The sequence below is a fragment of the Scyliorhinus torazame genome, chromosome 13, assembly GCF_047496885.1.
Source record: "Scyliorhinus torazame isolate Kashiwa2021f chromosome 13, sScyTor2.1, whole genome shotgun sequence".
NCBI classification, from domain to species: domain Eukaryota; kingdom Metazoa; phylum Chordata; class Chondrichthyes; order Carcharhiniformes; family Scyliorhinidae; genus Scyliorhinus; species Scyliorhinus torazame.
In genome coordinates, this window is record NC_092719.1 from 160,433,623 (window position 1) to 160,458,520 (window position 24,898).

Genomic DNA, 24,898 nt, shown 5'->3' on the forward strand with positions numbered 1-24,898 from the left:
TCACTTTGAGAGAAGCTGGGGTGTGTGTCTGTCTTTTTGGTTTTGTTTTGCAGTGTTGCAGCTGAAGTCAGCCAAAGCAGCTGTACTGTTGATCTCTCTGCCATGAAGGACCGTCTCTTAATCATTTGGTGAATTCAGAATTATGAATGTTTTCAGTATTGAATGTAACCTCTGATGTGCTTCTGTTTAAAGGTTTATTAAGTCTTTTGGGTGTAAAAGGACAGCATACAGGTTACTTAGTGTTGTATTCTTTGGGGTTATCTTCGAATTAATGGTTGCTAAGATATTCACTGTTTGTTTTACAAAGGTTAACTTGAGTTCATAGGATAAACATTTTTTTTTTTTTTATAAATACTTTTCCATTTCTGTTGTACCACACCTCTATAGTGGGCCGCGTGCTCCCTATACCACAATCTATTAAAAGTTGAGAGTCAGGTGAACTCCATGATACACTTTGGGGTTCTCTAAACCCTGACCCATAACACTCTCAATTTTGTAAACCTCCATCAGGTTTCCCTTCAACCTCAGACTTTCCAGTGAAAATAATCCGAGTTTATTCAACCTCTCCTCACAGCCAACACCCTCGAGATCAGGCATCATCCTGGTGAATCTTCCCTGCACTCTCTCCAAAGCTTCCACCTCCTTCTGATAATGTGGTGACCATAACTGCACGCAATACTCCAAATGCAGCCTAACCAAGGTTTTATACAGCTGCAACATGATTTCCCAACTCCTGTACTCAATGCCCCGGCTGATGAAGGCGAGCATGCCATATGCCTTCTTAATCACCTTGGCAACCTGTATTGACACTTTTCGGGAACTGTGGACCTGCATGCCCAGATCCCTATGTTAATGTTGCCAAAGGTTCCGGCATTTACAGTATAATGCATTCCGAGATTTGATCCTCCAAAATGCATCGCCTCACATTTGTCTTTAAACTCTATCTTCCATTTCTGTGCCCGTCTCCAATCTATCTATATCCTGTTGTATCCTCTAACAATCCTCAGCGCCATCAGCAACTCCGCCAATCTTCATGTCATCCGCAAACTTACTAATCAGACCACCCACATTATCCTCTAGATCATTTATATATACTACAAACAACAGAGGTCCAAGCAAGAATCCCTGTGGAACACCAACTACAGATCTCCATTCTGAAAAACACTCTTCCACGCTACTGTCTTCTACAACCAAGCCAGTTCTATATCCATCTCGACAGCCCACCCGAATGCCATGTGATTTTAGTTTTTGTACGAGTCTGCCATGTGGGACCTGGTCAAACGCCTTACTCAAGTCCATAGAAACGACATGCACAGCCCTCCCCTCATCAATTTTCTTTGTCACCTTTTCAAAAAACTCAATCTTGGTGAGACAGGATCTTCCCCATACAAAACCATGCTGCCCGTCACTAACGATGCCATTTTCTTTCAAATGTCCATATGTCATGTCCCTAAGTATCTTTTCCAAAGGCTTCCCCACCACTGATGTCAGGCGCACTGGCCTATAATTTGCTGGATTATCCCTACTTCCTTTCTTAAACAAGGGAATAACATTGGCTATTCTCCAGTCCTCTGGAACCTTGCCTGTGGTCAAAGAGGATGTGAAGATATCTGTAAAGGCCCCAGCTATTTCTCCCCTTGCCTCCCGCGATAACCTGGATAGATCCCATCTGGCCCTGGGTACTTGTCTACCTGAATGCAATTTAGGATACTCGACACTTCCTCCTTTAATATATTGACGTTCTCAGGAGCATTCACACACCTATCCCTGATCTCCACTTCTGCAATGCCCTTCTCCCTGATGGAATACTGATACAAAGTACTCATTAAGGATTTCACCCACTTCCTGTGGTTCCACACATAACTTCCCTCCATTGTCCTCGAGTGGGCCTACTCTTTCTCTTGCTACTCTCTTGCTCCAATTATATGCATAAAAAGCCTTGGGGTTCTCCTTGACCAGGTTTGCTAAAGACATTTCACGGCCCTTTTTATCCCTCCTAATTCCACATTTAAGTTCCTTCCTACTTTCACTGTACTAAAGAGCTTTAGTCAGATTTCAAATGCCGAGACCTTTTCCTTTTGACTAAGCTAATTAATGGGGAAATGGTACCAATACTGGGGAAAGGGAGAGACGTTCCATTGGGATAGACTTTGTTATGTTAGCTGTCTGGTAGGTAACATGTGCTACTCAAACCTTGGTTAGTGATGAGGTATTCTGAATCCCAAAGAAGAAGATTCAAATTCTTCCAGTAGTAACAAAAGGTTTATTGAGTAACTACAACAATATTTATATGAGCTCTTTACTTTAACTTTGATACTAATGATAAGGTTAACAAGATCTAACTATGGTAACTATACGTGACTCCACTGGCTATCTAAACTAGTCTGCTGTTGCTTTGATCACCGTGCACCCAAGAGAGCGCGCGATCCCCAATATGGCTGCCTTTTATACCCCTGTTGTTCCAGCCCTCTAGTGATCATATGGTGCTACCGATGACACATTAACCCCTTGTGTACACGCTCACATAGAGATCACCACATCCCCCTTTTCTTCGTGTTACATATTTTCTCTATGTTGTAAAGAAAATTGAACAAAACAATGGATGCAGCTTGCAAATGCATTACAGAAAATCAATGAGTTAGTCCGTCAAATGTTAATACATTTAGACTCTTAAGTTTTTGGTTTTTGCTTGCATAAAATAGGTAGACAAAAGGACGATTATACAAAGCCAATTAATACGAGTCCTGCCTTATTTTTGAGAGTCTGATTTATGCTTTTTTGTTCTATGCTTGTGGTAGCGATTCTGTGTTACATCTTTGTTGTCTGACCTGGACTTTTCCTTGTGTTTGTGGTATTGATTCTGTATGTCATCTTTCTTGACAGTTGGTTTGCTTGTTTGTTGTGAAGCAATTGTGAATTTGAGAGATTTGTTGCCATGCCATGGCATGTTTGTAGTCTTGCCATTGTTTTGCTGTGGCATTGTCCTTCACCTGCAGAGTTGTACCATGTTGCACAGGTCGTTATTTCATTGTCGTCGTTTTTGGCATGCTTGTTGTTTCTGTTTTTGTTATGCTTCTTGTTGTGTTTCTTGTTGTTCTTGCAGTTTTTTTTTTGTTGCGCTTGTAATTTTTGATGTTGTTGTCGTTGTTCTTGTTTCTGCAGCGCTTCTTGTTGCGCTGCATGTTGTTTTCGTTGTTGCTCTTGTTTCTGCTGTGCTTCTTGCGGTTTTTGTTGTTCCTGTTGCACTCAATGAATGTTCCGTTTGGATGATGTGAGTCATTGGTGTCAGTGCCCTTTGTGGTATCTGTTACATTGAGCATTTCTTCTTGAAAATTGTGAGAATGGTCTGATGTTGCATTGATGTTGGTGACATCAGTCATTAGTGGTGGATTTCATTCCTCTGTTTTGCTTCCTTGGTACTCCTCTTCTACAGTCATTTCTGGTTCACTTGAATCATCTGTGATCTCTGTGTGCTCCTCTTCTGGTGTCATTTGAATCACCTTTGGTTTCTTGGTGCTCCTCTTCTGGAGTCAAAATCTTCACGATTTCATTTGACGTGGTCTCTCTGGACTCATGAATAGCCCTCCTCTGATGGTTGAGTGCTTCTGTGCAGACAAGCAGAGATCTGTCAGTCTCGCTGTGATCCTGCACATAGTGTATGGGAATTGTGATTTATTCGTCACTTGTCTCACATAGTGGGTAGACATTCAATGTCTTCTTGTTGGTCAAATGAGCTGGGTAGACTTTCGTAGTCTTCTTCTTGTGGCTCAAATAAGCTTGATAGATCTTCATGGTCTTGTTCATGCAGGGCGTTCGCTATGGAGTGTTTGCTTGCTTCCATTTTTGAGTTTGTCACCAAGCTGTCTGTGGAGGCTTGCGTTGCTCTCTTCGTGGAGGCTTGAGGCGCCACCTTTGTGGAGGCTTGTGTCGCTCGCTCTGTGGAGTTTTTCATCGCTCTCTCTGTGGAGTCGTGCAGTGTTCTCCCTGTAGAGTCGATCTGTGCTCTATCAATGGAGTCGTTCTGTGCTCTGTGTGGCGTCATCTTCTTCTTGGGTATTGCTGTCATCCAATGTATCGACGATCTGCCATGGCACCATGGTAATTGATTCATCTACCATGAGAAGAGTCGTGTTGAGCTTTTCAACCGTGTTGCTGATGCTGTGATCAGCATATCCGAACTCAGCCATGTCTGAGCAGTATTGTGTGTATTGTTCGATAGACAAATCATCCCTTTTTGTTTCAGAGTTGTTATCATTCAATTCATGTTCAATGAACAAATCATCTTTGGTTTCGGACTTTTTCATTGTGCTCTTCACTTTGGGTGGTGCAGACTGCTTGTTCCAGGGTGTTGTGAAAGTTATTTTCAATTGCTGGTGTAAATTCGGACATTGTTCTGTCCTTTGGAGGAGGTGTTAGCAATTCTGGAAAAAGTGTGAAAATAGATAAGTCCCCTGGGCCGGATGGGATTTATCCTAGGATTCTCTGGGAAGCTAGGGAGGAGATTGCTGAGCCTTTGGCTTTGATCTTTAAGTCACCTTTGTCAACAGGAATAGTGCCAGAAGACTGGAGGATAGCAAATGTTGTCCCCTTGTTCAAGAAGGGGAGTAGAGACATCCCCGGTAACTATAGACCAGTGAGCCTTACTTCTGTTGTGGGCAAAGTCTTGGAAAGGTTTATAAGAGATAGGATGTATAATCATCTGGAAAGGAATAATTTGATTAGAGATAGTCAACACACTTTTGTGAAGGGTAGGCCGTGCCTCACAAACCTTATTGAGTTCTTTGAGAAGGTGACCAAACAGGTGGATGAGGGTAAAGCAGTTGATGTGGTGTATATGGATTTCAGTAAAGCGTTTGATAAGGTTCCCCACGGTAGGCTACTGCAAAAAATACGGAGGCATGGGATTCAGGGTGATTTTGCAGTTTGGATCAGAAATTGGCTAGCTGGAAGAAGACAAAGGGTGGTGGTTGATGGGAAATGTTCAGACTGGAGTCCAGTCTGTGGTGTACCACAAGAATCTGTTTTGGGGCCACTGCTGTTTGTCATTTTTATAAATGACCCGGATGAGGGCATAGAAGGATGGGTGAGTAAATTTGCAGATGACACTAAAGTCGGTGGAGTTGTGGACAGTGCGGAAGGATGTTACAAGTTACAGAGGGACATAGATAAGCTGCAGCGTGGACTGAGAGGTGGCAAATTGAGTTTAATGCAGAAAAGTATGAGGTGATTCATTTTGGAAGGAATAACAGGAAGACACAGTACTGGGCTAATGGTAAGATTCTTGGTAGTGTGGATGAGCAGAGAGATCTCAGTGTCCATGTACATAGATCCCTGAAAGTTGCCACCCAGGTTGAGATTGTTGTTAAGAAGGCGTACGGTGTGTTAGCCTTTATTGGTAGAGGGATTGAGTTTCGGAGCCATGAGGTCATGTTGCAGCTGTACAAAACTCTGGTGCGCCCGCATTTGGAGTATTGCGTGCAATTCTGGTCACCGCATTATAGGAAGGATGTGGAAGCATTGGAAAGGGTGCAGAGGAGATTTACCAGAATGTTGCCTGGTATGGATGGAAGATCTTATGAGGAAAGGCTGAGGGACTTGAGGCTGTTTTCGTTAGAGAGAAGAAGGTTAAGAGGTGACTTAATTGAGGCATACAAGAAGATCAGAGGATTGGATAGGGTGGACAGTGAGAGCCATTTTCCTCAGATGGTGATGTCTAGCACGAGGGGACATAACTTTGAATTGAAGGGAGATAGATATAGGACAGATATCAGAGGTAGGTTCTTTACTGAGAGAGTAATAAGGGAGTGGAATGCCCTGCCTGCAACAGTAGTGGACTCGCCAATACTAAGGGCATTCAAAAGATCATTGGATAGACATATGGACGATAAGGGAATAGTGTAGATGGGCTTTAGAGTGCTTTCACAGGTCTGTGCAACATCGAGGGCCAAAGGGCCTGCACTGCGCTGTAATGTTCTATGTGCGGTAAGAAAATTGGGTTTCGCAGCTTTAAATTTCTATTTGTTAATTTCCGTGCGTTTCCCTTTTAAGTGGGCGTGGTCCTGGTCCTCTGATGTCATGACGCTCGTGACATCATGCGAAGGACTCGATTGCGCATGCGCAATTAGAGTTTCCTTTACTGTGCACTCTTGGCGCAACTGCGCATGCACGGCTTCTCACGCATGCGCGCAAGTGTAGTTTGCCGTTTTCCTTCTTTTTGAGAAGTGCGCATGCGCGTACTGGCCGAAACGCTCTTGCTCAAGGTGGCTGCCAATCAAAAAGTCCTGTTGTATCGAGTGAGATCCTGCCGCTGCCTTGTGGTAAGTTTTGGCGCCTCTTTTACTGATTTTGTTTTCTAAATAATGATTCTGTATTTGTAAAGACTCAGTATTGATTTTGTTTTTGTTCATTAGCAAGGCATTTTTGTACAGCAGTTTCTAGAGTTAGATGCTTATTGTGATAGGTCTTCCCTCAAATTTTTATCATAGTCCAGAAATTAATTGATTCATTATCAGTGTCTCTGAAATCAGCATAATCACAGCCTTGTGGCTTTAACTTGAGATTTGTAATAAAATCAGTGATGGGCCCTCCATTTCTCTGTCATTTATGACAATTGTTAAATCTTTCCAGCATCTCACCAGACTGGCTCTTATAGTGCTCATCAAAGTTTTTGAGTATTACTTCTATTTTGGTGTCGTCTTCACCTTCTAAGTAATTAAAGCAATTATAGATTTCTCTAGCTTCATGCCTTCCTATTGAGAGTAGTAGTGCTATTTTTGTTGCATTAGAGACCGTGCTTAAAACATTTGCTGCGATAAATACTTAGAACGTCTGTTCAAATCCTTTCCAGTCATAACTTAAATTACCGCTTGTTTCCAGCTGCCCTAGAGGTCCAATGAGTCCCATAGTTAGTCGTCGAGGATTCATTTGCTGCGAAGTCTTCCACAGTCGAATGTCCAGTCTTCTCTTTTTCTTCTCTTTTTGTCTAACCTAATCTAACTAGTTCTGTAAAGCATTCAGCTGGTACCATGTTTTGTTACCTGTCTGGTAGGTAATATGTGCTACTCAAACCTTGGTTAGTGATGAGGTATTCTGAATCCCAATGAAGATGATTTGAACTCTTCCAGTAGTAACAAAAGGTTTATTGAGTAACTACAACAATATTTACATGAGTTCTTTACTTTAACTTTGATACTAATGATAAGGTTAACAAGATCTAACTATGGTAACTATACGTAACTCCACTGGCTATCTAAACTAGTCTGCTGTTGCTTTGGTCACCGTGCACCCAAGAGAGAGAGAGAGTGGGAGGGGGGGGGGGGGAAGAGAGAGAGAGAGAGAGAGAGAGAGAGAGAGAGAGAGAGAGAGAGAGAGAGAGAGAGAGAGAGAGAGAGAGAGAGAGAGAGAGAGAGAGAGAGAGAGCCCCAATGTGGCTGCCTTTTATACCCCTGTTGGTCCGGCCCTCTAGTGATCATGTAGTGCTACTGATGACACATGAACACCTGTGTACATGCACACATAGAGATCACCACAGACTTCACTTGAACAATGCTGGGACTGGAATCCTGGAGAATCAAATTAACAGATTTGCAAACAGGACGTTAACAGCACAGCACAGTGTGGAAAATTTTCAAGTAAGGGAAAATTTTAAAGAGAAAGGAGGAGATTGCAATAGCTCAAGGTACCAATATAGGTAATGATAACCAGGGTATGACAGAAAGGGCAGAGTACACCAGCAGGAAAGTGCACCAGCAAACAGTAGCTTTTACATATTGTAGTTTTACCAATTCTCCCTGATCAGAAAGCACAGTTTTTATAGCAGGACAGGTGACTTAATGGCACATATAAAATTAAATGTGTATGATCCGATAGCTAAGAGATGTGGTTGCAAGGTGACCATGACTGGGAACTGAAGATTCATGGACACTTGACACTTCAGAAGAATAGGCAGAAAGGTAAAGGATATGGGCTAGCTCTGAAGTCAATGTAGTAGTGAGAAATAATTGTGGTTCATAATATCAAGATGTAGCATCGGTTTGGGTGGACAAATAGCCTGGGAAAGCAGCCACCAGTAGTGGGAGTAGTCAAAGGGCCTACTAACTGCAGCTTCACAGATAGAGCATAAATCAAGAAATAATCGTAGACGTCTTTAGCCGTCATATAGATTTGATAAATAAAATTGACAAAGGTAGCTGTAAGGGTCCTTCTTGCCGATTCCCTTATTTCCCCTTTCTTTACTTTTATCATCATTTTGATTCATGGATGCGAGTCTGCAGCAGAGAGAATGAGGAATTCAAGAAGTTGCACACAGTACATAATGTTGCTAGCTTTGGATAGCAAGACCCAGACTTCTTAGTATCCGAGAGTTGGGGTGGGACCCTGTTCGATTGACTGTGCTGGATTACCAATGAGTTGGTCAAAAGGTCAAATTTTACCCGGTAACAGGTGGTGATTGGATCCTGCCCAAGTGGGATGATTTCCAGAGACCCAAGAAAAGTAGAGTTTGACCTGGACACAGAAACAGGCCTGCACACTCACTCTCTCTCTCCAGAAAGAGATTATGACGAGAGGTTGAGTAGACTGGGACTGTACTCATTGGAGTTTAGAAGGATGTGGGGGGGATCTTATTGAAACATATGAAATTATGAAGGGAATAGATAGGATAGATGCGGGCAGGTTGTTTCCACTGGTCGGGGAAAGCAGAACTAGGGGGCATAGCCTCAAAATAAGGGGAAGTAGATTTAGGACCGAGTTTAGGAGGAACTTCTTCACCCAAAGGGTTATGAATCTCTGGAATTCCTTGCCCAGTGAAGCAGTTGAGGCTCCTTTTTTAAACGTTTTTAAGAAAAAGATAGATACCTTTCTAAAGAATAAAGGGATTCGGGGATATGGTGTACGGGCCGGAGAGTGGAGCTGAGTCCACAAAGATCAGCCATGACCTCATTAAATGGCGGAGCAGGCTCGAGGGGCCAGATGGCCTACTCCTGTTCCTAGTTCTTATAAAGGCTGAGTTGATGTACTTCTGAACATAGAGACCGGAGTGAATCTACAGTGAAATCCTCGAACTAAAAGCAAAGTTTGAAGAGGAGAAAGGTGCTATAAACAACCATCTGAAATGAAGACTTATCTTTTGACTTTCATCCTGATTATGTTCACCCATCGCCTCCCCTCTGTTTGTCTATCTTGTGATGTGGAAATGCCGGCGTTGGACTGGGGTGAGCACAGTAAGAAGTCTTACAACACCAGGTTAAAGTCCAACAGGTTTGTTTCGATGTCACTAGCTTTCGGAGCACTGCTCCTTCCTCAGGTGAATGAAGAGGTATGTTCCAGAAACATATATATAGACAGATTCAAAGATGCCAGACAATGCTTGGAATGCGAGCATTAGCAGGTGATTAAATCTTTACAGATCCAGAGATGGGGTAACCCCAGGTTAAAGAGGTGTGAATTGTACCAAGCCAGGACAGTTGATAGGATTTCGCAGGCCAGATGGTGGGGGATGAATATAATGCGACATGAATCCCAGGTCCCAGTTGAGGCCGCACTCATGTGTGCGGTACTTGGCTATAAGCTTCAGCGATTCTGCGTTGTCGCGCGTCCTGAAGGTCACCTTGGAGAACGCTTACCCGGAGATCAGAGGCTGAATGCCGTTGACTGCTGAAGTGTTCCTCAACATTCCTGCCTGGTGATTGTCGTGCGATGTCCGTTCATTCGTTGTCACAGCGTCTGCATGGTCTCGCCAATGTACCACGCTTCGGGACATCCTTTCCTGCAGCGTATGAGGTAGACAACGTTGGCAGAGTCGCACGAGTATGTACCACGTATCTGGTGGGTGGTGTTCTCACGTGTAATGGTGGTATCCATGTCGATGATCTGGCACATCTTGCAGGGATTGCCATGGCAGTGTTGTCCAGCAGTCACGGGCATTCAGCCTCTGATCCCCGGGTAAGCGTTCTCCAAGGCGGCCTTCAGGACGCTGGAACATACCTCTTCATTCACCTGAGGAAGGAGCAGCGCTCCGAAAGCTAGTGACATCGAAACAAACCTGTTGGACTTTAATCTGATGTTGTAAGACTTCTTACTGTCTATCTTGTGTGTGTAGAGGGCGAGGGCAAGTCAAAGTGGGGAATTAGGAATAGATAATAGTTCACCAGTTATATTTGCTGCATATTTCATTAGTTCTGGTTATAAATAAAAGTAATTGTGTTTAAATTTACAAACCTGATGACTAATTATTGGACAGCCAAGGGCTGGGTATTTTTCAAAGAATTATTGGTTAATTGAATTGTGTTGAGATTGCGGGTCAAGTGGGTCTGGAATTCACTGCACACTAGCCCAGGGTGTCGTAACAGAGTCTTGAAGAGAAGTTTGGTGTAGGTGTGTCAGTTTGGATAGTTTCTTAGAGCAATATTGTTGAACCAATTAGGCATCAGATTGCTTTGGATCTGGTAATGTGGAACAAGAATAATAAATGATCACATGGTAAATGACTCTCGATGGAAGAATAGTCACTCCATGACAGAATTTCATATTCAGTTTGAGGGTTAGAATTTTGGGTCGGAAACTATTGTCTTTAGCTGATTGCTTTATTTAAGGTAAAGTGTGGAAATAGATTGCTACAAACACCAGAAAACATTGAAGGAGATATTTCAGAATTCCCAAAAGATATATTCCATTGAGAAAGAAAAAGCAATGTTGCCAAGATTAATGATGTGGAGATGCCGGCGTTGGACTGGGGTGAGCACAGTACATAGTCTTACAACACCAGGTTAAAGTCCAACAGGTTTGTTTCGATGTCACTAGCTTTCGGAGCGCTGCTCCTTCCTCAGGTGAATGAAGAGGTCTGTTCCAGAAACACATATATAGACAAATTCAAAGATGCCAAACAATGCTAGGAATGCGACCATTAGCAGGTGATTAAATCTTTACAGATCCAGAGATGGGGTAACCCCAGGTTAAAGAGGTGTGAATTGTACCAAGCCAGGACAGTTGGTAGGATTTTGCAGGCCAGATGGTGGGGGATGAATGTAATACGACATGAATCCCAGGTCCCGGTTGAGGCCGCACTCGTGTGCGGAACTTGGCTATAAGCTTCTGCTCGGCGATTCTGCGTTGTCGCGCGTCCTGAAGGCCGCCTTGGAGAACGCATTCCAAGCATTGTCTGGCATCTTTGAATCTGTCTATATATATGTTTCTGGAACATACCTCTTCATTCACCTGAGGAAGGAGCAGCGCTCCGAAAGCTAGTGACATCGAAACAAACCTGTTGGACTTTAACCTGGTGTTGTAACAGTACGAAGTAAGACAAATTAAAAGATGCCAAACAATGCTTGGAATGCGACCATTAGCAGGTGATTAAATCTTTACAGATCCAGAGATGGGGTAACCCCAGGTTAAAGAGGTGTGAATTGTGTCAAGCCAGGACAGTTGGTAGGATTTCGCAGGCCAGATGGTGGGGGATGAATGTAATGCGACATGAATCCCAGGTCCCGGTTGAGGCCGCACTCATGTGTGCGGAACTTGGCTATAAGTTTCTGCTCGGCGATTCTGCGTTGTCACGGGTCCTGAAGGCCGCCTTGGAGAACGCTTACCCGGAGATCAGAGGCTGAATGCCCTTGACTGCTGAAGTGTTCCCCGACTGGAAGGGAACATTCCTGCCTGGTGATTGTTGCGCGATGAACAATTCACACCTCTTTAACCTGGGGTTACCCCATCTCTGGATCTGTAAAGATTTAATCACCTGCTAATGGTCGCATTCCAAGCATTGTTTGGCATCTTTGAATTTGTCTTTTTGTGTGTTTCTGGAACAGACCTCTTCATTCACCTGAGGAAGGAGCAGCGCTCCGAAAGCTAGTGACATCGAAACAAACCTGTTGGACTTTAACCTGGTGTTGTAAGACTTCGTACTGTGCCAAGATTAATGGTAGACACAAAAAAATTGAAAAGAAAATAGAAATCAGCAAAGGAAGAATAATAGAGAATAAACTATCACAAAATATTTTTAAAAACAAGTTAAGAACATCTACAGGCATATAAAAAGGAAGCGAGTAGCTAAAATAAATGTTGGTTCCTTGGAGGATGGGGCTGGAGGATTAATAATGGGAAGGAAGGAAAAGGAAATTTTGACGTAATATTTTGTATCTGCCTTCACAGTGCAAGACAAAAAAGCATCAGATTATAATCGAAAATCGGGGGGGGAAAAAGGTTCTTATGGCCTTAATGTCAAACAATAATCACTACAAAAAATGTACGCGCAAACTCAAGACACTAAGGCAGATAAGTCTTCTGGACTTAATAATGGCCGATATTCTAGTGTCTGAAAGTAGCTGCAAGGTATAATGTTGCAAAATTACATAAAATTACATAAAATTAACACCCCTACTGAAGAAAGGAGCAAGAAAGGTCAGCTAACCAAATTTCTGTATTTGGGAAATTTAAGAATGTGATTTAAGAAATTAGTTCTGGGACATTTGAAAATCATAGTAGAGTCAATATGCTTTTATAAAACAAAAATAGAGTTTAACAAATATATTAGTGTTCTTTGAGGAGATAATAGGGAGTTGGAAAAAGGGGAACCAGTAACTTTTTTGGATTCCAAAAGGAATTCAATAAGGTGCTGCATAAAAGGCTGCTGCACAAGACAGAGTCCATGGTGTGGGAAGTAGTAAATTAGCATGGATCTAGGAGTGGCTAACTAACAGAAAACGGGGGTACCAGGGTAAATGCGGCATTTTCAGATTGGCAAACTATACCTAGGTGAGATGAATCAGTGCTGGCACCTGAACTACCTACAATCTATATCAATTTCTTGGTGAAGGGATTGAATGTAGTGTACTCAAATGTGATGTAAATATAGGTGGGAAAGAAAGTTGTGGAGGAGGACAGTCTGCAAAAGGACAGGCTAAGTGTGCAGAAAATAATTGGCAGATGGGAATATAATGTGGGAAAATGTGTTAATGGTAGGAAGAAAAACAAAATATTATTTAAATGGGAAAGAGACTACAAAATGCTGTTGTATGGAAGGATCTGGGTGGTCTGCATTAGTGAAACACAAAGTTGGCATGTAGCGCGCAATGACTTACGAGAGACGAGAAGTGAAGAAGTCGATCCAGGCTTTATTAAGCGATGCTTGTCCCCAGCAGCTCAGCAACAGAATGAAGCTGCGGGGAGAAGCTCAGGTTCTTATACTCTGCCTTCAGGGCGGAGCCAGAAGTCGGCAGATCCAACCAGGACCCGGGATCTGTAAGCCAATAGCATCTCAGCTTCACAGGTCCCACATGACCCCTAATACATACCACCACATTCACCCCTTGTTAAAAAGGAACCCGGCGGGGTGGTGGTTCGCATGGTGATAGGGGTTTACAAGGCTGGCCCTGGAACAAATTTCGGACAGTGTTACTACAGCTTTAGCCCTACACTGGGCTATGTACAAGTTTGTGAGAACTATTTACAATGAGAAAAAAAAAATTTTTTTGTTACAACAACATTCTTGGTGTCACGCGGATTCCCCGAGTCGAGCGGGCGGTCTGGTCTTCCTCGTCGATCGCCTCAGCCCCGGTGGTGGTGCAGGTGCTTGCTCGGGCGTTGTCGTCTCCGGGAGCGTTTCGCTGTTTGTTCCTGTTTTACTCCTGGGCGGGCACGAGAGGAGGACCGATCCCCCCGGGAAGGGGGCGGTCGCGGGGTGCGCCGGTGGCAGGGAGGGGATGATCGGTGTCGGGGGTGTGTGTGTGTTGCCGGCGGGCGCCAGGTCCCGCAGGGAGACAGTGTCCTGTCGGCCGTCGGGATACGCCACGTAGGCGTACTGCGGGTTCGCGTGGAGAAGGTGAACCCTCTCGACCAACGGGTCCGATTTGTGCGCCCACACATGTTTCCGGAGCAAGATGGGTCCTGGGGCTGCCAGCCAGGTCGGCAGCGACGTTCCGGAGGAGGACTTCCTGGGGAAGACAAGGAGGCGCTCATGGTTTGGTTAGTGGTGGTACACAGCAGCGACCGGATGGAGTGGAGAGCGTCCGGGAGGACCGCCTGCCACCGGGAAACTGGGAGATCCCTGGACCGTATGGCCAGTAGGACGGTTTTCCAGACCGTGCCGTTCTCCCTCTCTACTTGCCCGTTCCCCCGGGGGTTGTAGCTGGTCGTCCTGCTCGAGGCTATGCCCTTGCTGAGCGGGAACTGGCGCAGCTCGTCACTCATGAAGGAGGACCCCCTGTCGCTATGGATATACGCGGGGCAACCGAACAGTGTGAATATGGTGCCAAGGGCTTTAATGACTGTGGCCGCTGTCATGTCAGGGCAGGGGATGGCGAAGGGGAAACGAGAGTACTCGTCCACCATGTTCAGGAAGTATGCATTGCGGTCGGTGGAGGGGAGGGGCCCTTAGAAATCCAAACTGAGGCGTTCAAAAGGGGCGGGAAGCCTTGATCAGGTGCGCTCTATCCGGCCTGAAAAAGTGCGGTTTGCACTCTGCGCAGATGTGGCAGTTCCTGGTGACTGTACGGACCTCCTCCACAGAGTAGGGGAGGTTGCGGGACTTTACAAAATGGTAGAATCGAGTGACCCCCGGGTGGCAGAGGTCCTCGTGGAGGGCTTGGAGGCGGTCTATTTGTGCGTTGGCACATGTGTCGCGGGATAGGGCATCGGACGGCTCGTACAGCTTTCTGGGACGATACAAGATCTCATAGTTGAAGGTGGAGAGCTCGATCCTCCACCTTAGGATCTTGTCATTCTTAATTTTGCCCCGCTGTGCATTATCGAACATGAAGGCTACCGACCGTTGGTCGGTGAGGAGAGTGAATCTCCTGCCGGCCAGGTAATGCCTCCAATGTCGCACAGCTTCCACTATGGCTTGGGCTTCCTTTTCCACTGAGGAGTGGCGGATTTCTGAGGCGTGGAGGGTCCAGGAGAAAAAGGCCACGGGTCTGCCCGCTTGGTTAAGGGTGGCCGCCAGAGCTACGTCGGATGAGTCACTCTCGACCTGGAAGGGGAGGGACTCGTCGATGGCGCGCATCGTGGCCTTTGCGATATCCGCTTTGATGCGGCTGAAGGCCTGGCGAGCCTCTGATGACAGGGGGAAGGTAGTGGACTGTATTAGCGGGCGGGCCTTGTCTGCGTACTGGGGGACCCACTGGGCGTAATATGAAAAGAAACCCAGGCAACGTTTCAGGGCTTTGTAGCAGTGGAGGAGGGGGAATTCCATAAGGGGGCGCATGCGTTCGGGGTCGGGGCCTATTACTCCATTGCGCACTACGTATCCCAGGATGGCCAAACGGTTTGTGCTAAAAACGCATTTTTCCACGTTATATGTGAGGTTCAGGGCGTTAGCAGTCCGGAGGAACTTTTGGAGGTTGGCGTCATGGTCCTGCCGCAGATGGTTATGTTGTCGAGATACGGGAACGTGGCCTGCAACCCGTGCTGGTCAACCATTCGGTCCATCTCCCGTTGGAAGACCGAGACCCCATTCGTGACGCCAAATGGGACCCTTAGGAAGTGGTATAGACGCCCGTCTGCCTCGAAGGTGGTGTACTTGCGGTCACCTGGGCGGATGGGGAGCTGGTGGTAGGCGGACTTGAGGTCCACGGTGGAAAATACCTTATACTGGGCAATCCGATTGACCATGTCGGATATGCGGGGGAGAGGGTACGCATCTAGCTGAGTGTACCTGTTGATGGTCTGACTATAGTCTACGACCATCCTTTGCTTCTCCCCGGTCTTTACTACTACCACCTGGGCTCTCCAGGGACTATTGCTGGCCTGGATTATGCCTTCCTTCAGCAACCGCTGGACGTCAGACCGAATAAATATCCGGTCCTGGGCGCTGTACCGTCTGCTCCTAGCGGCGACGGGTTTGCAATCCGGGGTGAGGTTTGCAAACAAGGACGGCGGTTCAACCTTGAGAGTTGCGAGGCCGCAGATAGTGAGTGGGGGCATTGGGCCGCCGAATTGGAATGTTAGGCTCTGCAGGTTACACTGGAAATCTAATCCCAGTAATGTGGGCACGCAGAGTTGGGGAAGGACATAGATCCTGTAGTTCTTAAACTCCCTCCCTTGCACCGTTAGGTTTGCGATGCAGAACCCTTTGATCTCTACGGAATGGGATCCTGCAGCTAGGGAAATCTTTTGCGTGCTTGGATGGATGGTCAGAAAACAGCGTCTTACCGTGTCTGGGTGAATAAAATTTTCAGTGCTCCCGGAGTCGATCAGGCATGGCGTCTCGTATCCGTTGACCAGCACTCGTCGTCTGGAGCGTCCGGGGCCGCGATTGATCCAGTGTCACCGAAGCCAGTCGTGGTAGTAGTGTCGCGGCGTCTTCTTCGGACCCCGTTGAGCCGTCGATGCTGGGGTCCTTTGTTGTCAACCAAGATGGTGGTGTCCATGAATCGCACGCGGCCGGGGGTGGACAAAATGGCCGCCCCCATGGATCGCACGTGGTCGGGGGTGGACAAAATGGCCACCCCCATGAATCGCATGCGGCTGGGGGCTCACAAGATGGTGGCGCCCATCCTCCCCTCGTGGTGCCCGGGACCCAAAATGGCGGCACCCGCAGGTCGCACAAGGGGCGCTGGGGGGGGTTGGGGAGCGTTTGGTATGTGCTGGGCTCATTCTTCTCCGGGGATTGCGGCGACCCCCCGGGACCGGCACACTGCCGCGTAATGGCCCTTCTTGCTGCAGCTTTTACAAATCGCTGCGCGGGCCGGGCAGCGCTGCCGGGGGTGTTTCGCTTGTCCGCAGAAATAGCAGCGGGCCCCCCCGGGATGGTCTGGCGCTTTAACCGCGCAAGCTTGCGAGGGGGGGGGCAAAGAGAGAGAGTTTGTTGCGACGGGTTCCACGGAGCCCAAGGGGCTGCCGCGCGGTCGGGGCCGTAGGCGCGGGCGTTTTGCGAGGCCACATCAAGGGAGGCTGCAAGGGCCCGTGCCTCTGAGAGTCCTAGCGACTCTCTTTTCAAAAGTCTTTGGCGAATTTGGGGAGAGTTCATGCCTGCCACAAATGCATCACGAATTAGCAGGTTCGTGTGTTCGATCGCGTTCACCGGCGGGCAGCTGCAGCCTCGTCCCAAAATTAGCAGTGCGCCGTAGAATTCCTCTAGCGTTTCTCCGGGACTTTGCCGTCTCGTCGCAAGTTGGTGGCGCGCGTAGACCTGGTTAACGGGCCGAACGTAGATGCCCTTCAGCAATGCGAGCGCCGTCGGGAAATCCTCTGCGTCTTCTATGAGAGGGTAAATCTCCGGGCTTACCCTCGAATGCAGGACCTGCATTTTCTGGTCTTCTGTGATCCGGCCGGGGGCCGTTCGGAAGTAGCCTTCAAAGCATGCTTGCCAGTGTTTGAATACTGCTGCCGAGTTTGCTGCGTGGGGGCTGATCGGCAGGCATTCCGGGGCGATCCGGAGCTCCATCGTCTTTTAAGCTCGCTTAATAAATTGTAGCGCGCAATGACTTACGAGAGACGAGAAGTGATGAAGTCGATCCAGGCTTTATTAAGCGATGCTTGTCCCCAGCAGCTCAGCAACAGAATGAAGCTGTGGGGAGAAGCTCGGGTTCTTATACTCCGCCTTCAGGGCGGAGCCAGAAGTCGGCAGATCCAACAAGGACCCGGGATCCGTCAGCCAATAGCATCTCGGCTTCACAGGTCCCACATGACCCCTAATACATACCACCACATGGCATACAGACAACTAGGAAGGCAAATGGAATGTTTATTGTATGGTGTAAGGGGGATGGAATAGAGAAGTAGGGAACTCTAAATATAGCAGTACAGGATGTTAGTGAGACCACACCTAGAGAACTGCACATAGTTTTGGAGACAGTTCAGAAGATTCTTGGGATGAAAGGGTTGTTTATTAAGGATAGGTTGAGCAGATTAGGCTTATTCTGGCATTCAGGAGATGATGATTTTATTGAAAAAATAATCTGAGGGGGAAATGACAAGGTAGAGGGTCATAAGTCTTTGGAATTATCTCCCAGAATTCTTTTCAGGCTGAGTTATTGAATACATTCACAGTTGAGACAGATAGCTTTATAAAACTTTGGCGAGTCAAGGATTATGGGAACAGGTGGGAAAATGGAGTTGAGGTCAAGATCAGCTGTGATCTTGTTGAATGGTTGAACAGGCTCGAGAGGATGTATGGCTTGTTCCTGCTCTATGCTCTTCATTATTTTTGAATAGATTTACGCAACAAGTTTGCTATAATAACCATTTTAAAATGGTACAAAACTAGAGCAACAAGCCTTTTAAATCTCCAATCTGCAACAAATAGTCACAGTATTTGCAGCATGCAGAGAAGCCTTGGGGTATCCATGTGAATTACTGCACCCCTAGTTTTACCCATGTTAAAGAGGTTTTTAGCTTAAATAGAGAAAATAGTTATGATAAAAAAAATGTTTGTTAACACACTGGTTTGAGCACTGACTGACCTACCTACAGTTGCAAAAGTCACTGCAGCCACTTGTTTTGCTCCTTAGCCCAAGCGCCAGGAAGTGACCAGCATCATCCTGAGGATGGCAGTTGCAGTTTCTTTAATTTGTGTTCAAAAGCCATCAAACGGGCCATATATCAGATATTTTACATAATTGCTGGATTTCCCAGTGTGGTGAATTCAGAGACAGCAAGTTGCTGCAATCAACAATTTTAGACACACAGCAAGTCTCTAAAAGTGCATCACCTCCTGCATCAGTCCAGCACACCACGTTGACTTTTTAGGAGACATTGATACAGCGAGAAACCATGACTAAACTGTCTAATTATGATGATAATGGTACTGAGTCAGAAGTGCCAAACAGGAAAAAAAAGGGCCTATTATAGAGACATCTTTGGATTGTTGAAGTAACTTTGATTAGTCTGGTTATGCCTCGAATACTTTATGTTCTCTAAACAGCAATGAAAAAACATTGTGCAACATATTTTAAAAAGGCTTAAATCAAAACAGTAATGTAACAGAAACATGCATGCTATATCTTACAATGCGCTATCTCAGCTAAAATGGACTCTTCCATCATGAAAGGAAGCAAAACCAACCTCCAGAGGTCACTCTGTTACAGAATGAAGACACCACTGTCATTAAGCTTGGACCAAGAATAGAGATGTTGATAGTAGCGTGACTCAGTTCCACAAATTAGAGACAAGGTTGTTGACAATTACAAGTTGCCCACAAATAGCATGCTCTATCTCTCCCTTTCAATCTCCCCCCTATCAATAAATTAGACAAAGGATATTAGGGAAACCATGCACACCAAACAAAAGGGCTGAACACCATCACATGAATACAGAAAGTTTTACAAAGCTCCTAATAAGCTCATGGATAAGGACAAGAGTAGTACGGGTGAAGGTGCTAAATTGGGGAAAGACGAATTACAACAATATTAGGCAGGAACTGAAGAATTTAGAGGGGGATGGAGGAGAGAAAGAGTGGCGGCAGTTTTGAGGATAAAATCAACATTTGACATGTGGGAGTCTTTCAAACGTCAGTTGATTAGAATTCAGGACCGGAATGTTCCTGTGAAGGTGAAGGATAAGCATGGCAAGTTTCCGGAACCTTGAATAACGAGGGATATTATGAGACTAGTCAAAAAGGAAAAGGAAGCTTTCATAAGGTCTAGAAGGATGAGAATAGACAAAGCCTGTGAAGAATATAAAGAAAGTAGGAAGGAACTAAGCAAGGAGTTAGGAAGGCTAAAAGGGGTCATGTCCTTGGCAAACAGGATTAAGGAGAATCCGAAGGTATTTTATACTTAAAGAGCAAAAGTATAAGCCAGGGAAAGGGTTGGCCCACTCAAGGACAGTGGGGGGAATCTATGTGTGGGAATCTATGTGTGGAGCAAGAGAAAATGGGCAAGGCACTAAATTAGTACTTTGCATCAGTATTCACCAAAGAGAAGGACTTGGTGGATGAGGAGTCTAGGGAGGGGTGTGTAGATATTCTGGGTCATGTCGATATCAAAAAGGAGGTGATGTTAGGGGTCTTAAAAAGATAACGGTAGATAAATCCCCAGGGCCTGATGGGATCTACCTCAGAATACAGAGGGAGGCAAGGGACCTTGACAGAAATCTTTATGTCCCCATTGACTACAGGTGAGGTCCCAGAGGACTGGAGAATAGCAATATTGGTCCTTTAAGGGTAGCAGGGACATTCCAGGTAATTATACGCCAGTGAACCTTGCGCCAGTGGTAGGAAAATTATTGGAAAGATTCTTAGGGACAGGTTTACTCACATTTGGAAACAAATGGACTTATTAGCAATAGGCAGCTTATTAGCATGGTTTTGTTAAGGGGAGGTCGTGCCTCACTAACTTGATCGGGTTTTTTGAGGAAGTGACAAAGGTGATTGGTGAAGGAAGTGCAGTGGATGTTGCCTACATGGACTTCAGTAAAGCCTTTGATAAGGTTCCTCATTGCAAACTGGTACAAAAGGTGAAGTTACACAGGATCAGAGGTGAGCGGACAAGATGGATACAAAAATGGCTCTGGTCCAGTCATAGAAGACAGAGGGTAGCAGTAGAAGAGTGCTTTTCTGAATAGAGGGCTGACTAGTGGCATTCCGCAGGAATCAGTGCTGGGACCCTTGTTGTTCGTGGTATATATAAATGATTTGGAGGAAAATGTAACTGGTCTGATTAGTAAGTTTGCGGACGGCACAAAGATTGGTGGAGTTGCGGATAATGAAGAGGATTGCCAGAGGGTACAGCAGGATTATAGGTCTGTTGGACACTTGGGCGGAGGAATGGCAGATGGAGTTTAATCCGGAGAAATGTGAGATGATGTATTTTGGAAGGTCTAATACAGGTGGGAATTATACAGCAAGTGGCCGAACCCTTAGGAGTATTGACAGGCAGAAAGATATAGACGCAAGGTCAACAATCACTGAAAGTGGCAATGCAGGTGGATAATGTATACAAGGCAGCAAATGGCATGCTTGCCCTCATCGGTCGGGGCACGGAGTATGAAAATTGGCAAGTCATGCTGCAGCTATACAGAACTTTAGTTAGGCCACATTTGGAATATTGGGTACAATTCTGGTCGCCACACTACAAGGATGTGGTTGTTTTGGAGAGGGTGCAGAAGAAGAGGGTTTCTTTTCAAATTTATAGTGCCCACTTATTTTGTTCCCAGTTAAGGGACAATCTAGCATGGCCAATCCACCTAACCTGCACATCTTTGGGTTGTAGAGGTGAAACCCACCCAGACATGGAGAATGGGCAAACTCCTCAGACATTGACCTGCGGACGGGATCAAACCCAGGTCCTCCGTGCTGTAGACAGCAGTGCTAGCCACTGTGCCACCGTGCTGCCCCAGGGTACAGAAGAGGTTTATCAGGATGTTGCCTTGTCTGGGGGATGTTAGCTATGAGGAGAAGTTGGAAAAATTAGGATTGTTTTCACTGGAACAAAGGAGATTGAGGGGGCAACCTGATATAGGTTTACAAAAATAAGAGTGGTATGGGCAAAATGGATAGTCAGACGCTTTTTCCCAAGGTGGAAAGATCAATTACTAGGGGGAATAAGTTGAAGGTGAAAGGGGGGAAACATTTAGAGGAGATGTGTGAGGCAAGAGAGAGTGGTGAGCTCTGCCAGGGGAGGTGGTGGAAGCAGATATGATAGCATTTAAGAGGCATCTTTTTTTTTTACAAAATTTAGAGTAGCCAATTCTTTTTTTCCCAATTAAGGAGCAATTTAATGTGGCCAATTAGCCTACCCTGCACATCTTTGGGTTGTGGGGGTGAAACCCACGCAAACACGGGGAGAATGTGCAAACTCCACACAGTGACCCAGAGCTGGGATCGAACCTGGGACCTCGGCGCCATGAGGCAGCAATGCTAACCACTGCGCCACCATGCTGCCCTTTAAGAGGCATCTTGACAATTACATGAATAGGATCGGAATAGAAGGATACGGACCCCGGAAGTGCTGATGGTTTTAGTTCAGACAGGCATCATGATCAGCGCATGTTTGGAGGGCCAGAGGGCCTATTCTGGTGTTGTTCTTTGTTATTAATAAAATATTTTTCATTGGAATTGATTAATCAATAAAGCAAAACGATTTGGACAGTACCTTAGGAACTACTGGACTAAATCTAATTTGCTGTGGAATGGTAGAGCTGCAAGGTTGACATGGTGATGACCATTGTGGGGGGGGGGGGGGGGGGGGGGCGCAGTGGAGAGGGAAGGGTATGCATTAATACCTACAGACGTACATCCAGCCAGAGCTGGCAACACCAACTGTTCCATCAGAGTAAATCTCAAAATAAAGCATTTACAGAGCTTCTGTTCAGAGTTAAAACTGATGGCAAAACTGTACTTATTTAGAAGCGTTGCAATATCACCAAAAAATACTGCACCCACTTCTGAGCACCAGTTCAAGATAATTCTGATTTGTATACAGTTCGGATTTAAGTTTGGAGAATTGCTACACAAGCTTTATTGAAGTCAACAAAGCAACCCATGTCTAAAATTCATCCTCAACAACTTTCCATTTTTCATACAACCAAAGCTTTTCCTGCCCTTCACGGTAGCAATTTGTCAAGGGCAAGTCAACTAAACAGATGCGGTTGTAAAAGAACAATGGCTACACAATATCAGAGGCAAAATATCATGTGGGACCTCTTGATTTTATATCAGCATATGCAGATAAATTTCCTGTAATACTCCCCTCAAAGCAAGGATGCAACGTTGAGCAAAATAAGCTAGTGATATATGTATGTATTGAGTAAACTTTGAACTCACCATAATGTGCTTGAAAGGCCTGGGGCTTTACAACCTGATTACAATGATTACACATCACCAGATAAAAATCATCATGCGCTGGACAGTGACCAAATATTGGCATATCTGTAAAAGGATACCAAGATTAAATTACATTTCACATCATAGCTACATGTTTCCATATGATGTTCAGAAATGAAAACCTGCAATTTGTACTTTATTCAGCAGTAAATTATAGGCACATTAATTTCAAGGTAACTTTATATTTAAGAAACACAGCTGGTATTGCAAGATGACTGATAATTGTATAGTTTTCTGTGTCATTTCATAAAGCAGTTAATATTTAAGAACATATATTATAAATAGAGGTAAACAATTTTCATGGCAATACTAGCTACGTTCTCAGTAAAGCAAATTACTTCAAATTCATAGCCACAATAATAAAAACATCTGATTCCACATCAGAATAGGAAGATCAACAAGCACAAAAAGCAGCAGATATTTTGTGGATTCTAAACCTTCTCTCCTATCCCTCCATCAAATAAGCCAAAATACGAACTAGTAAACTGCTGCTGCAAATAACCGCACCAGTAACAGTCACGTGATCACATTATCCAGGTCAAACACTGCAAACAGCAGTTAAACCTTGGGTCCTACGTAATGCCAAATGAATCAGATGAGCTGTATTGTGCATGCCCATGTGAAAATACATCACAGTATTATAGCAAACCTGCAGATGGAAGCTATAGTCTGTATTTCAACATCAATACATAAACTGCTCCAGCTTTGCTCAAGGTTTAAGGACAGGTAAACCCCAAAAGAAACTCCTCGATACAAAGCAGAGGTAAATTCTTCTCACCATTAACACAGGCAATATTTGACCTCTGTTAAATACAAGGCTTATCTGGAGAAGTAACAAAGTGATATTTCACTGATGCACTTTTGCTTACTCACCACACCAACACAGGCATGGAAAAGGGCTAATGTAATGACTCAGCAATGTTTTCTTTTTAAAAAAAGAGACAGAGCAAGGCACAGCAGTGTAAATTAGCCAAATGAAATGTTGAAAACTTGCGGTTCTAAATTCAGGCAGGAAGAGATGATGTACTGGATGGGGCACTGCAATAAGCTGGGAGAATTTACTTAAAATACACGATGCATATTATACATAATATAAATATGTATATTATAAGCCCAGTTTGTAGAAGTTTAAAAAGTGATCTTGTTTATTAAGACAGAAAACTAAACAATGTTTCTGGGGCATAGGAACAATGAGGTGGAATTAGCAGAGTATGGATTTTAGGGAAAGAGCTTGCTGGGTGTAAAAATCCTTGGAGGAGATCCAAAGGTATGAGGAAAGATGACTGAAGGTCTTCCTATGAAAAGTGATAGGCACATTTCCTGGTTATGGGTTCTTCAAATGTTTTTACTATTTCAGGAGCTCAGAACAGTTGAAAATGCAGTCACATGGGCTTTTATAATGGGAAGAATTAGAGTGGGGAGTGTGAAAAAGAACATGGGCACTTGGAATGGAAGAACAGCACCACCTATTGTCCTTGGAGACTGAGCAAGGGGTAAAACTCTTAAACTGTTACAGAAGGAAAAGAGTAACGAGAAACTGTTACAGAAGGAAAAGAGTAACGAGAAAACAAGGACAGGAAACAATTGCAACATCTACAGGATGTGCATGCCATACACAAGACATTTAAACTATAATAAAGATACAAAGACACATTGCCCACTTGATAAGTGGACAAGGAAGAAAAGAGAAACATCTGTACATTCAAAAGTAAAATACTGTGGGGTACTGGAAATTAAATTTGATAAACAGAAAATGTTGAAAATGCTCAGCATGCCAGGCAGCATCTGTGCAGAGTAAGAGTTAACATTTCAGGTTGTTAAGTTCTGAAGAAAGATCATCAACCTGAAACACCAATTCTTTCTCTTGCCAGGAGATCAGTGTTCCAGCATTTCTTTTCTCTTTATTCTTTCATGGAAACAGAGACTCGCTGGTGAGGGCAGCATTTAATGCCCACATCTAAATTACCCTGAAACTGGAAGGCTTACTAGGCGACTTAAGGGGGCAAATTAAGAGTCGACCACATTGCTGTTGAACCTGGAGTTCCATGCAAGTCAAATCAGGTGATTTCCTTCCCAAAAGAACATTAGTGAACTGGATGGGTTTTTCCAACAATCAATGATTGTTGCCATGGTCAC

At 45.0% G+C, this 24,898-nt stretch overlaps 2 protein-coding genes across 2 annotated transcripts in view; one reads left to right on the forward strand and one right to left on the reverse strand.

Moving 5' to 3' along the window:
- Positions 1–24,898, forward strand: part of thoc7 (THO complex 7) — a 460,501-nt gene that overhangs the window by 188,760 nt on the left and 246,843 nt on the right. The gene's annotated exons all lie outside the window — the stretch shown is intronic.
- The window catches only part of atxn7 (ataxin 7), a 213,977-nt gene that overhangs the window by 95,476 nt on the left and 93,603 nt on the right, over positions 1–24,898 (reverse strand). Inside the window, exon 3 of the mRNA XM_072472337.1 lies at positions 22,703–22,807. Within this exon, the coding sequence (XP_072328438.1) occupies positions 22,703–22,807 (105 nt within the window). The remainder of the gene's footprint in view (positions 1–22,702; positions 22,808–24,898) is intronic.